Below are 14,093 nucleotides of genomic sequence, written 5' to 3' on the forward strand. Positions count from 1 at the left end.
TTATCATATAAAGATTTCCTTTCAAAAGATGGGAGTTAACCCTAATTTTTTACGAATCAATCATTTCATTCTCACAAAAATGAACATCTAATTGTCTAAGCATGGACTAGATACCATCACGAAAGGGATTTTCTCTATTGACATTTCATCCTAAGCACCTATATTCTCTGTCCATATACTTGATTCTCGGGGTGTCCACCAAGATCATAAGGTACCAAACAATTGTGATCCATTTTGCTACCATTATTTATTCAATTAAGATTTCTATTGTTATTGCATTAAATTACTTCTTTAAAATACAAGGGAGACACCTCGACTTGAGTTGCCAGAATGAGAACATCGCTTGTACACACTACTTCCTGTCCAACTTCGATATTCTTTTGCTTTGGGGCCATCTTGCGCACACTAGTTCTCTTAGCACAGCCCTTATTTCACTTCTTTCTTTTAGCCTTTGATAGACAATTGAGGCTTGCATGTCCTTGAGTCAAGGCTTGTCGAGAGAGAGAGAGAGAGAGAAGGACAAGCTCAAAGGAAGGATAGGGTTTGGTTGAGCAAAAAGAAGTCTTGGATAGTGAGGAGTGAGCTTCACTAGTAAGACACAAGGGGAGGTAAAGGGATTAGAGGTATAGAGAGCAAGTATGAGATGCAATAAGAATAAATGCATTGTTGATTTGGGGAGTAGAAGGATGGAGTGAGGAGAGTAAGGTAAGTCGCAAAGGGGAGGAGCAGATGAGGTAGCTTGAGGGACATAATCCTCCTCTTCTCTCTTTCCTCTCCCTCTTTATCTATCTGTCTCATCCTCCTCCACTAACTCACACACACACACACTCACTCACTCACTCACTCACTCCAGCGCTTTAGGAAAAATTTCATGAGTTGCTTATAAGCGTGAGTGGTACAGGCTTTATATAGCCTGATAGCCCCCTCTACTCGAGCTTTTCGACGCCGCATTCATGCTCTGCGCTGTACTGTCGGACTGATGTGGTGCTGAGCGTCCATTTCCTGACAGGCTTTCGGGGTTTGTATGACGATGGTGGTTCATGGGGATGACTGCGTGACGATGGGGATGACTGTGGCTATGATGGCAATAATACGACTGATGTGGCTGATTCGAAAGCTTTTGTCTTTTGAAAATTTTAAGGCTATTGCAATTTTATTCTCCATACTAAACCTTTTTATCATGCATGTGTAGCATGAGAAGGCCAATAGTAAGTTCCTTGTGTTGTAGTTGATGTGTTTCTCTCACCTTGGCTTTCTACATTATTATTACGCCTAGAGATGAGCAATCCTAGCTATCTACATAAAAGGATAGAACAAGTGTTAACACCATTTTAGGGGACTAGATGTGTAACTACACTATGGCACAAGGGTAAGGGCTTAGCACCCCCTCGTTTCACACCCTCTTCGAACCATGTAGTGTTAGCTACCCTCATCTTTGAAAGAATTTGAAGTGACCTTTCTTAAGTGTTAAACTATTGTTACGGTAATCATATAACGTTCCTCGTTATTAAGGACCACAATTTGCATGTTGAAGTATTCCACTATATCTCAAAGAGGGACTATATGATGTTGGTGGAGGAACTAAGAGATTCAATTGACTACTACCAACAAGAACCCTTGTAAAGTCTTTAAAAAGGGGTATAGTAGATCCCCACACATGGAAGAATTATTAGATGCACCATGGTAAGGGAAATGAGAAGGAAATCTTACTATCATAGGTCACACTAGTTAGAAAAAATATAAAACAAAAGCATATTGTGATATAGTAGCTAATCCTTGCATCACCTTACTTACATCCAAGATGCACAGTATCCACACCTCATTACAACAAAGGAGATAATATTTAGTCCTCTCTAGGAGTAGCATGTTTGGACGCCATAAAATGCATAGCCTTAGCTTGTCAAGTGCTCTCCAAGTCTATTTTTTAGCAAAATGTTAAGGCCTCAACCTAAAACAATCAAATCTCAAGATTTTAGAATTCCTAAGGTGATTTAAAAATAGTCATCTAACTCTCCTCTAAAGAGTTAGGTTAGCATCCTCTCAAGGATGAGAGTAAGCAACATTGCACTAGGTTCAAGAAGAATGTGAAATGTGGGAACCCCTCTACTATAGCATAGTCACACTCCACTACCCTAAGATAGTGTCAACTTGCATTCTCTCTTAATATGTAGGTAGTTACAATTAGTTATTCCTAATCTTATAGTCCATTTGACTAATCAAGTCCCCTTATCTTTATGATGAGATTATTGTGATGTCCATCCATATGTTTTTCACCCTCCATAATCCGAAGATGTAGTTACCAAATTAGTTTATATACTGTACACTATTTTGACATATACAAAGAGCTTCATTAATTTACCTACTACACAAAGTTCATTAGGTAGTAAACATCAATCAATCAATCAAATAATGGAGAAAGCAATTTATTTGTTTGGATCAATTCCTTGATTACAATCTTGATGGGATTTTTAAGTGCCACAAATCGTCTAATATATTGTCTCGAATTTGAGATCTTCCATCTCAAATTAGGTAATGGGGATCACAAAATTATTGCATCATTATCAAAGGCTATCAATGGATTTATTATCTTAGATCTCCTCTAAGCTCTTCTACCTAAGGTGATGAAGCAATAACATATTTGGTGTATTTCACACTTTGGCTCTCAGCCCTAGAAACTCAAGCAACTTAACATCGCTCTCGTTAGCCAAAGGACCTTGGGGCTACTCCAACCACTTATCATTGTACTATTAGTCCCAATGATCCAACCACCATATCATCACTTGAATCTTCTTTTTACTCACACTCATAATCATCAGCAATCACACATAAAACAATAAGTCCATTTCTTTCCAAGAAACAAACATTTCAACTAAAGAAATCCTTTTAACTTAGATACAAATAACTATCTATAAAGTAATGACTCAAACTTGATTATCATGAATAGGCATGGTACGGTTTGCATCCTCAATGATGCCCTCTAGATTGATTGTTGAAGCATTCTCTTGGAGTTCTCTAGAAGTATATGTTGGGATACTAAAAATAAGGCATGTATTAACTAACACAAAACTTACATGCATTATGCATTAATGCCTAATATAGCCTCCTAAAAATATCCCCAAAAGAATTAAAAGCAGTTCCAAAAGTAAGACGGTCTATTTTTTAATAATAGGCCAACCACAATTATCTATAAAGGAATATATTGTGGCCATCAACATCCCTTTGCATTCTTGCTTTTTTAACATGAGCCCTCAAACCTTGCTCCCTTGATACACATACCCAAGAGGATAAAATTCTCAAACTCTTGGATTCATCCCCAATCAAGGAGAGGTCCATCTAGCTACCACTAAGTATGCTACTTGTATCACCAATCACCTAGACATGTTATCCAATAACCCCACAAACTCCATCCAATCTTGGAAGACCTTTGAGAATAAGCACCCATACTTGCCCCTGCTAATGACATAAGTGATGTGTTTTTGTTATGGCAATCTATGTTTGTAGTGTTGGAAGGATAAAACATTTGATACCTTCTTCACATTTTAATGCTTATGGAGCTACCATCTCAGCCAATAAACCTAGCAATTTATTGCCAAGAGTAGTCATTGATATTGTGCTGCTTAGAGGATTATGTTCCACTCCCTCCACTGTTGCCCATGACATATTTTGGAATCTTGCTACTACTGTTGTATACTCTTACATGAAACATTTGTGACCAAGATGGGGAAGCTCATTAAGGTTTAATGCCTTCTATTTGGGGGAGCGTTCTACCCTTAAGCGAGCCAATTTTCTACCAAGTAAGCACAACCAACTTGTTAGGTCTTGCACTATCATAACCTAAGTTCTATTTGGGATATTACTTTTTCTATAACTAATTTCTCTCACTAAGTGATTAGCTTGAATTAGAACATCTTTAAGAAAGAAAGATCTCATTGATTCAAGATGAGCATCAAAGGGAGAATTCAATCATGGAAAAACACTGCAATATAGAGATCAATAGCTATTTGTGGAGTGAACTTTCAAAGAGTGAGAAACTTCAAGTAATACTCCTCTAGAGTTTTGTCAAAGGCCAAAGAACTCATTCATAATTCAAAAGACGATGGAAGATATCATCCTCTTATAACTTTTACCTCATTATAGATCCTCGATTCTTCTAACACACATTGTCATGACACCACTATTTCCGCCACAATTTGGCTTCATTAATGAGTTGTATATGGGCTACCATGGATCTATTTGATATGCTAGTTTCAACAACATATGAACAATCATTCAAAGCGTCAACTCAAACTTTCACATTTACCTCAACTTGGATTATCTCACCATTGAAATCTAGCAGCTTAGTTTTCTTAATTCTTGTCTTAGAGGTTGGCTACAACATCATGCTGGCATACTTGAGGTCCGAATCGTACCTTAGATTACGATCTATCAAGATCAACAATTGATCAACTATCCATAAATATTCTAAACTCAAATACTTGGATGTTTTATGCGGTTTGAGGTGTCTTAGAGGATGTCAATATCACTTTCTTTTTACCCTTCCCCTATTTGAAGTCAACTAAACTTCACTTTTTAATCAAAAACTTCTTGAAAATGACATGGACTAAGTTTCCACCAAGCAAGTTGAATTGAATATCATTTTCCAAATAATATTTTTAAATAGGCCAACAAGAGAGACAATACTTCATACTTTGATACCGCATATAAGATACCCACTCCTAGCTAGTTGGAGGAGGTAACCTTTAGTAATCACTTAGACCTTTCTCTTCGAGTAGCACCATAAGATGCTCGGACTTGGTTGATGGTAGTCTTCAACTCTACCCACAACAAAATGTCAAGGCCTCAGCCAAAATGATTGATCATGAGGATATCAAAACTTCCAAGACCATCTTAAAGAAGTCATCTCAAACACCCCCTATTAAAGAGCACACTTGGTACCCTCTCAACGAGGAAAGCAACCAACATTGCCCTAAGTTGAAAGGTGAAAAGAGAGGATCCGATGCATTGAGCCTCAATGCTATAGTACAGTCACATTTGCATTCCCTAAAAAATCTTCATTTGGGTTCTATCTTGCCACATAGGTGGTCACAATCAATTAGGCTTTATCCTAAACAATAACACGAAAAGCCATTTTACCAAACAGTTCTACCTATCTATAGGATTAGGCCATCAAAAAACCCTTTCCATCCCACGCATCGACAAACTCTAGTTATCTAAGTAGTTTGTGCTACAATAATATTTTGATACACACAAACAATCATATTCATTAACATGTTATCTAATTTTTCTTATATGGCTCCTTAGGTACAATAATAATCAATCAACCAAACATTGAAAAATAGTTTCTTTTATTTGGGTTCAATTTTCTGCATTACAATCCCCATGGGATTTCAACGCCCAAGAAGAAGTTTCAAATTGAGGTTTTCCATTCCGAATCAAGCAATGGAGATTACAAAGTTTTCACATCTCTATCATTGGCCATAGTTGCCTGAAACCTCGTTTCTAGCCTAAGAAATGGCATTCATATTTTTCACTATTACAAGAAACACAAAATATGTTTCTACTATCTTAATGCTTAAAATCCCAACTAGGAATGAAAAATTGTTATATGCTTTTACATATTGCATATTGTTTTTTCTACTTTTCTCTTATAGTTGTCTCTGTTTGCACATGCATCTGTGTGGGGTGCCCACACAATTTCTTACACATAACAAGAGATGCATTGTGATTTGAAATCTTTTGGACTTGCAAGTCAATGCATAATGAATGAATACGTTTCAAATGATGCACAATTAAGGTTTATACAAGGGCAATGGAGTATAGTGATTTTAAGTATGTATTATTTTCAACCTTTCATATTTGGTATTGTTTCTATATCCACATATTATATTGAATTTATTAGTTTGAAGATTGCTATTCAATATTAGGACAACCGAAATGCTTTGGATTATATCCCAACTATTTCTATTTCTTCCCTCTTGAAACTCAAAGCAATTAAAGAGCTCACATAGGCTACTATCAAAAGCTTCACTGGTGTGCTATGAAGTATGGATATAGGTCTTCTTCATGGTGTAGTGGAGGCTTGTCACTTTGGTATCCAACTATAAAGATGCATACTACTCTCCTTTCAAGACCCCCTTGAAAATGCAACAATCCAAGGTGGTTAAGCAAGCTCTATGCCTACACTACAGGTGGATGTAGAGCTTGTCAGTTTGGTATGCCACTACAAAGATGCATACTATTCTTCCAAGATCCGCTTGAAGATGCAGCAATCCAAGGTGGCCACTACAAAGATGTGTACTATTCTCCTTCCTTCCAAGACCCCTTGAAGATGCAACAGTCCAAGGTGGTGGTGCAAGCTCTATGCCTACTCTAAAGGTAGGCACAAAGCTTGTCACTTTGGTATGCCACTACAAAATTGTACACAACTCTCCTTCTAAGACCCCCTTTGAAAATGCGGCACACGCAAAATATCCTAAGCTATTTCTTGTACAAAACAAGAGATCCATTGTGACCTGAAATTTGGAAGACTAGAGTCACGATTCCCAAGTTAGTAGATGCATGGTGAATGAATAAGTCTCAAATGATGCACAATTAAGGTTTATCCAGAGGCAATGGAGTATAGTCTTTATAGTATGTATTATTTGTCAAGTTTCCATATTTTGTATATACGACATATCCTCACATATTATATAATTTATTGTTTTGAAAATTGCTACTTTTTATCAGGACCAAAACTCTTTGGATTGTTCTTCAACTGTTTCTATTTCTTCATTCTAGACGCTCAAAGGAATTATGCAACTCACATAGGCTACTATCAACAGAGCTTGTCACTTTGGTATGCCACCACAAATATGCATATTACTCTCCTTCCAAGATCCTCTTGAATATGCAGTAGTCCAAGGTGGCCACTATAAAGATGCATACCACTCTCCTTCGAAAACGCCCTTGAAGATGCAACGGTCCCAGGTGGTTGTGCAAGCTCTATGGCTAGGCATAGAGAGTAGGCATAGAACTTGTCACTTTGGTATGCCACTACAAAAATGCACACTACTCGCCTTCCAAGACCCCCTCAAAGATGCAGCAGTCCAAGGTGGTTGAGCAGTCTCCTATATGTAAGTGAGCCTTGTTCTCTCATGCTGCTTCCACATGAGCTGGACAACCTTTGCACGGGAGGGGCAAAGCATGGGCCAAGTGCCAAGCACAATGTGGGAGGCCAGCAAACATTTGTTTGTAGTGTAAAGAACATGCTTAGTGCGGTTATTGAAGAACTGATGCAGCTCATGTCAATCAGCATGGCAGATAATTTGATTAAAACAGGGATGCCTGTTCTCTTGCACATGTAGATACATAAAATCACAAAATGCTGTCCTTCAGATGAACAGTGGAGTTTCCACTATTTTTCCCTGAGAAAACCAAATAATAGGTAACAGCTATAATGCCAACTAAGGCTGCTGTACAGAGAAGTCTGAATGATTTTGTCCATGAAGAACTTGGGATCTCCATCAATGTATTTGCCTACAAACAATCAAATTGCACTCGTTAGTAGGGTGATTTCTAGGTCAGGATCTAGACCAAATGTAGATAAACACTCGCACACTAAATTGTTAATAATCTAATATCTAAATGTGCAAAAGACTTGTCTTGGTTGCCAAATGATTTGAGTGAACTGCAACAGTAATCCACATATTCTCACTCCAAGTATTCTTCTGATTAAAGCTTCAAGCTCAACAAAAAGAGTGCAGCTAGAGCACACTGCTTTTTATATACTCTCAAGGCATTCAGAAACGGGACCTTTTACACGTGCAAACCAGTCGAGCCAACTTCCGTAGCTTGACCATTCTATACTAGGAGCCCTTCTATGCACTCCACAACAAGACACCGGAGGACCACAAGCTATATTGGCAGAGTGCAAGGCCTGAAGAAGAGTGTTTGATTAAAATCCAAGCGCTGGGTTCAGTTACATTGCATATTGAAAGCCTGCTGAGCCCTATTGGCGAAATATCAAAAAGGAGGAAGCCACACATAAGGCTATAAGGGCAACAAATCTCTCAGCCACTGAAGAGAAATAAAGGGCTTAGCTCCTGAACATGAAGGAGAAGACTGCCAATGGCTACTCCCTCATCCTTTCTATGAGACCTTGTGGAGCTTCCTTCTGGGGAATTAACTAGGAAAGCTGGCGTAGAGATGACTGTGTTTTTGGGCAGATATCCAATAGGTCAAAATCCCCAGAGAGTCTTCACATCCACAACCTAACGCTCTGTTTCTGACCCAGGCTACTGCTCCACAGGCCACTACATCCCATCATATGTGCCATGAACAATCTCAGGGTGGACCAAGCTCAAATCCAATGCCTCTACTAGCCAATTGTGTACAGTCAGCAGGCTCCAGTGTGCCAATCGCCACAGGAAGAAAGAGACCCTACTAGCCCAACTCCTCCAACCTCCATCATCTTGATCTTGCTCAACTGAAATCTCCTCCCCAACCTGCTCGTACACTTGATAAAAAGGGATGTCTAGAGCCCTGTCCTAGAAGGGCTCTCTCCATCCCTGAATCCCACTCAAGTTTTTGTAAGGTTCTCTGGTAAGCATAAAAACTCCATACCTCCTGAGTGCAACATGCTGGATCTGAGTCTATGAACCCCTTCTGGGTGTAGTGTGCTACTACTCTATCCTCCATCTACTACAGCCAACAAAGTCATCCAAGTTAACCGCCTCCCTCACATCTCTCAGTGGGTGTCACTAAATAGTAAAAGCAGCACATTCCCTCTTGTAAAGGGACCCCTCCAAACCTGCAAGAAAGAATTCACTCCATATTCAGGAGCTCTCTCCTGCATCATCAAAATTTATTTCTTCTCAAGGCAGATATTAAGAATCGAGGAATTTTCTTACTGATAAGTTGTCAGAGAAACAACTCAAATGGGTAAATTTCTAGTACATGCTTCATTCCTAGATTAAAATTTAATTATTTCAACAGAATGTGGTGGTTGATGCTCTATATCGTTTTGACGAGTGCTCTCAGTGTTGGATATTATTCAAATCTCATAGAGATGTAAATTTCCTATCCTAATGATGAGGATTTGCCGGAAGTTTGTGGAAGTTAACAATGGAGAGATATCCATGCCCTGCTTTCCCTCCTGCAAAATTCCCCGAATCCCAGCGATTGTTGAAGAGATGTTGAGGTAGCCTCTTCTCTTCGCCAATCAGGTCCTGCCTTGCACTGGACACAACAGCACAAAGCTCCCATTTCTAGTGGGGAGGTTTTCATCAAAATTTGCTAGCTCTAGATAGTGAGAGCATAAACCACTGCTAGTAATTCCATTTCTAAAACTCCCCGATTCATTTCAGCTAGTTGTTATGTCAGGTCTTGATTCAAGTCTGCATCAATGCGGTCTCCTAAATCATCATACCAAACCTCTGGCTCTTCTTGATTCAAGTTGTGTCAATACAATCTCTAAAGAATCACACAAAATTTGATACGTTTCCAGAAACCTATATTAATCAGAACAGAAATTGTACTATATAATTTTCCCCAAATGGATTTAGAGTAATCCATAATAACAGCAATTCCTAGCAGACAAATATTTTTTAAAAGTTTTGCACTTCCCATAAAGTAGTTGTCAATGAAATGCATTTTCCAAAATAATTCTGCTGCATGCACGAGTTCCCTAAAACAAATGCACGTGTTCAGCAATCTTGGGTTGTTTAAAGCTCAACCCACCATCATGTAGGGTGAGCCATCCTTCTCTGACCCAGAAACAACATTATGCAAGAAATCAAGACCTGAGTCTTGCCAATTATTCTGTTCTATAATTCCCTGAATCTCCTTTGAAAGGAAAGCTCAACAATTTTATTTACCAAAACCTTTAATCATGTGCAGTTCTAAACCTTGGGCCCCTACAATCATACACCATGCTTTCCAAGTAATTTATCCAGTTTTAAGGCCAGTCTACGAATCCTCTCTTGTTCCTACACCATTTAGTGTCTGATCCATGGTTTTGGGATCTTCTATTGATACCCTGTGCCATTTAGGATCTTATGTCCTAGGCTATTCCCAGGTCCTCTCTTCATCAGCTGAGCCGTTTGAGGATCCATTTGATGAACTATTGTGCAGTCTACAGTAAGGGTTCAATTGTCTAGTTCTGTACCAGTCAAATGTCTTGTATATGATAAGTTCAACAACATTCTAGGAACTCATAGTTCAGGTTCAAGTGCAGAAAACTTCACATTTTCGGGGAGAAAAAAGGTGTCAAGATATAAGTGGGAGCCGTGTGTTCCTTTGGATATCAAAAAAAGTCTTCTTTCCTTGCATGCTTCCACATCTACTGAGAAGGCTTTCCTTAAATATATCCTTCTTCAACCACTAAGAAATAAACTACACTACACCTAGAACATGTCTGCAATTCAATATACCAATTGTCTAACACCCGCTTGTTGCTCAAGCTGACGCTGACAATTTGGGATTTGACAACATTGAAGATATGCCAAGCCTAGTGCAGCCAATTGGAGCTGTTAATTGGTGAGTAAGCCTTGGTTTCATGACCCTCTTCCAGCAAATGTTTCGAACTCTCAATGGGATCTGTGGCTACTTAAAAAATGAGTGAAATGCTACCTTATTTGAGATCAAAATGAATAGATGCACTGGTATACTTCTGACCCCATGCACAGTGTGCCTCATCTCAGCTGCACAGTCAGGTATAAGGTGCTTCTTGATTGGCCAATACTGACACTCAGATAATTGGAAATCCTTCATACTACAGCTGGCATTCGCAGTGAAATTTTGAAACAGAATTTATCATGCTTGGAGAAACCACATGCTTGGATCATGGATCGATCAATGGAACTTCATGTTGGGCTGATCCATACCATCAAAAAACCTTTAACTCTGATGAAACTGTTTTTAAGTGCATCTAGAAATATTGAGGGGTACATAGCCTTTAGGGATTATTGCACAAATCCCTGGCCAACTCAGTAAAGAACACATGTATGTCACATGGGGGCATTAGCTTGGTTGGCACAATAGGATCCCATCTTTCCTACAAGGCAAAGTAACTGGGACATAGCTTCTGTGGTGGGCAATGAAGAGCTCATAGGTGCTATGTGCTAGACATTCCTCACTCCTCTTTCACCCATAAATACATGCTTTTGCTGATATGTGGGAGATTATTAGCAATTATGCAGCATCGATGGATACTACAAGGAAGAAGATGATAGAAAATGTAACAATTAGTGCTTATCCTAAACCGAGTGTTCTTCTTGGATTCTTAAAAAATGTGTCAAAGATATTTACAATGGCACCTTGTGCCCCTTTTATACTAACAACTCAGGCAAGCGAAAAGTGGGGGGTAAAAGAGGCCCTGGTGAGCCTTCATAGGTGAAGGTATGTAAGCTTTGTTGCCCAAAAGTATCTAGTATTAACCACACTGAATGACTTACAATTTCCTAGATTACATGGTTGAAGCTCTTGAATCAATAAGAGTTCTATCAAGTCCAAACAAAGAACCTAACATAGTGGCATTATTATCACTATGACGATGGCCTTAGATGTTTATTGAGTGTGCCATCAAGGGGTTGATGGCCTTAAATGGTCCTCCATTAATGTTGGGATGTTTCTCAAGGGGATGATAGCTTTATATGGTTTCCATTTGGTGGAGAATTGATAGGGACACCTATCCTTTCTAGACATTGACATTGTTACTATGTACACTTGAGCATACATCATGGAAATTCTCACTTGAGCATGAGGGGAGATTGTACCCATTCCCTTGTAGAACACTCTTGTTCTCTTGTGTTTTCTCAATTTATGGTTAATTATTGCTAAATTATAGTAAAGGTGGTTTGACATTGATATCAAGGCACAAGATGATTAGGCAAGAGACAGAAAATTCAAACTACCATCGCAAAAAAAAAAAGGAAGAAACGAATTGCTGCCCTGTCTAGAAAGCCATGAAAGCTGTCTCCACTAATGGAACACCTCGAATATGATGTTTCTTGGCTGAAACAACCTGAAACTATTGTCACCTACTATTGTAGTGTTACATTAATAAGGTAAATTACAGGAAACAGGCGCGAAGGATGACCGTCTGGGGGCCTTGGGCACCCGAACGGGGTTTAGGGGAGCCTAGAATGAAAGAGAGTCCAAGAATAGCAGGACTCACCAAGAGTTGACGGCTGGCAATTGGATCACGATGCGAGTTGCCAGCAATTATCTAAGCAAGGTTGGGAGGAAAAACGTATCTCGTGCCTCTGTCTCGAATCGAACTGAGTTTGTATTCATCTCTGCCCCATCATATCAGTTATCTCACTGAATCGCCCATCGTACCACACTACACTGGTATCAGAGCAGGCCTTGGATCCTCCTTCCTTCAGAGCCATCGGATCCTCCTTCCTTCAGAGCCGCTGAGTCCCGCTTCCGTTTGTTTTCACGTGAAGCTTTCTTTCCGGTGCCCACACGACACGTCGTACGGAATCTGGCATGAAGTCGTTACCCAACACGTCACCCGTCATCCAGCGTGAAGACGGTGCCCCACACACTTTATGCCCGTATTCTGGACACGATTGACTTTGTGAGGCGCAACAAATAAAAAACGTCACTATACCGTCTGGCGTCTCTGTGACCAACTCCGGCTGCAGGTTACTGTCTAACAACTGCAGAATAGTCGTGTGACAAGTACAGTTTGGGCAGAGAACGAATTCAGGGAAGGCATATAGATGGTTCACGTGACCATTTAGAAGGGGTATATTTAGTCCCCTCCTTACTAGGTGTTTCTGCCAATAAGCTTTATTTCCAGCGTGACCGGCTCAGTTTGGGAAAGACAAATTATCCCTCACTCTTCGGGGTTATTATTAAAAGCCAGCAACAGTTGCCCTGTCACTATAACCAGGGAAGTACTTTACTTTGTACGCAAATTTCTTATATTTGCTTTCCAATTCCAGTGTATTAATGGAAGAGAAAGGGAAAGAGGGAGTAATTGAGGGTTCTAGTTCTGGGGACCACCCTATAGTAGATTCCCTTGAAACGGAGATACAAGAAGAACAGTGGGAAGAATTTATTGCCACACGAGAACAATTTGATGATCTAACTGCTCGTGTGCAAGCACAGGGGGTTCAAATGGAATTTTTAACTCAAACACTCACCGAAATAAAATCTCAATTAACTTTATTACTAGAAAGTGATAAAAATAAGATAGAAACCTCGGATATCCCATCTTCATCGAAAGATTTGGATGTGACAACATGAGATCCTAAGGAACCCCGCCACAAGTTGAGGGATAATCCAGTTTTAAAATATATGAAATCCCCTCAGTTTCATAGGGAGGAAAAAGATAGAAATAAAGACACTATCTTTAATTTTCTCCAAAAATGGGAAGATTTGCACAAACTTAAAAATACTCCACCATATCTCCAAGCAATAGAGGCCATTTAAACTTTGGGGCTGAAGACATATAAATGGTGGTGAACTTTAAAGGAGGCAAATAAAATACCTGAAACTTGGGCTCAATTTGAATCGGTCTTTTTGAAAGAATTCCTTCCTGAAAATGAAATGGAAAGAAATTGGGAAGATTGGGATTATGTCAGACAAAAGGGAAGACCCCTGCTGACATATTTGGAAGAATATCGTGAGATAATCCTCAAATTGGAAGGAATAGATGAGTTTCAAAACACGAGAGGATTCATTAGGGAACTAGATAAGATCTGTAAAAAGGAAGTAAAAAGGAGTTCACCTAAGACGCTTGAAGAGGCAATTAAATTTGCATTAATCAATGAAGATACTACGCGTCCAGGTACACTCACTAGTCTCACTGATACGGAGCCCAAGACTAAGGAATTGAAAACCTTAAAATTTGTAGGCAAATTTAAAAGGAAAATGCCATTTTTTAAGGACAAGAAACAACCTTTTGAAAAGAAACAATATGTAAGGCCAAAGTTAAGTCCAAATGACTTTGATAAGGCCAAAAAAAAAAAAAGTTGTGTTTCAATTGCCTATCCCCTAACCATGCTGCCAGGAATTGCCCTCAAAAGAAAAAGGGGGAAGATAAAGAAAAGGATAAGGACAAGGGCAAGGGAAAAGAAAAACAAATCCATGTAGTGCAGACT

At 39.3% G+C, this 14,093-nt stretch overlaps 1 protein-coding gene across 3 annotated transcripts in view; it reads right to left on the reverse strand.

Annotated features, from left to right (window-relative positions):
• Positions 1 to 4,692: 4,692 nt before the first annotated feature.
• The window catches only part of LOC148017085 (uncharacterized), a 97,798-nt gene continuing 88,397 nt past the window's right edge, over positions 4,693 to 14,093 (reverse strand). For 2 of the 3 annotated variants that reach the window (XM_087662522.1, XM_087662521.1), the window contains one exon: positions 6,613 to 7,515. In XM_087662522.1, the coding sequence (XP_087518648.1) occupies positions 7,354 to 7,515 (162 nt within the window). In that variant the 3' untranslated portion in view covers positions 6,613 to 7,353. Of the gene's footprint in view, positions 4,815 to 6,612; positions 7,516 to 14,093 lie in introns of those variants that run through there. The other variant, XM_087662523.1, reaches the window with a different exon arrangement.

The sequence above is a fragment of the Lygodium microphyllum genome, chromosome 22, assembly GCF_053477565.2.
Source record: "Lygodium microphyllum isolate KBCC chromosome 22, Lygodium_microphyllum_v1.1.10, whole genome shotgun sequence".
Taxonomy (NCBI): Eukaryota; Viridiplantae; Streptophyta; class Polypodiopsida; order Schizaeales; family Lygodiaceae; genus Lygodium; species Lygodium microphyllum.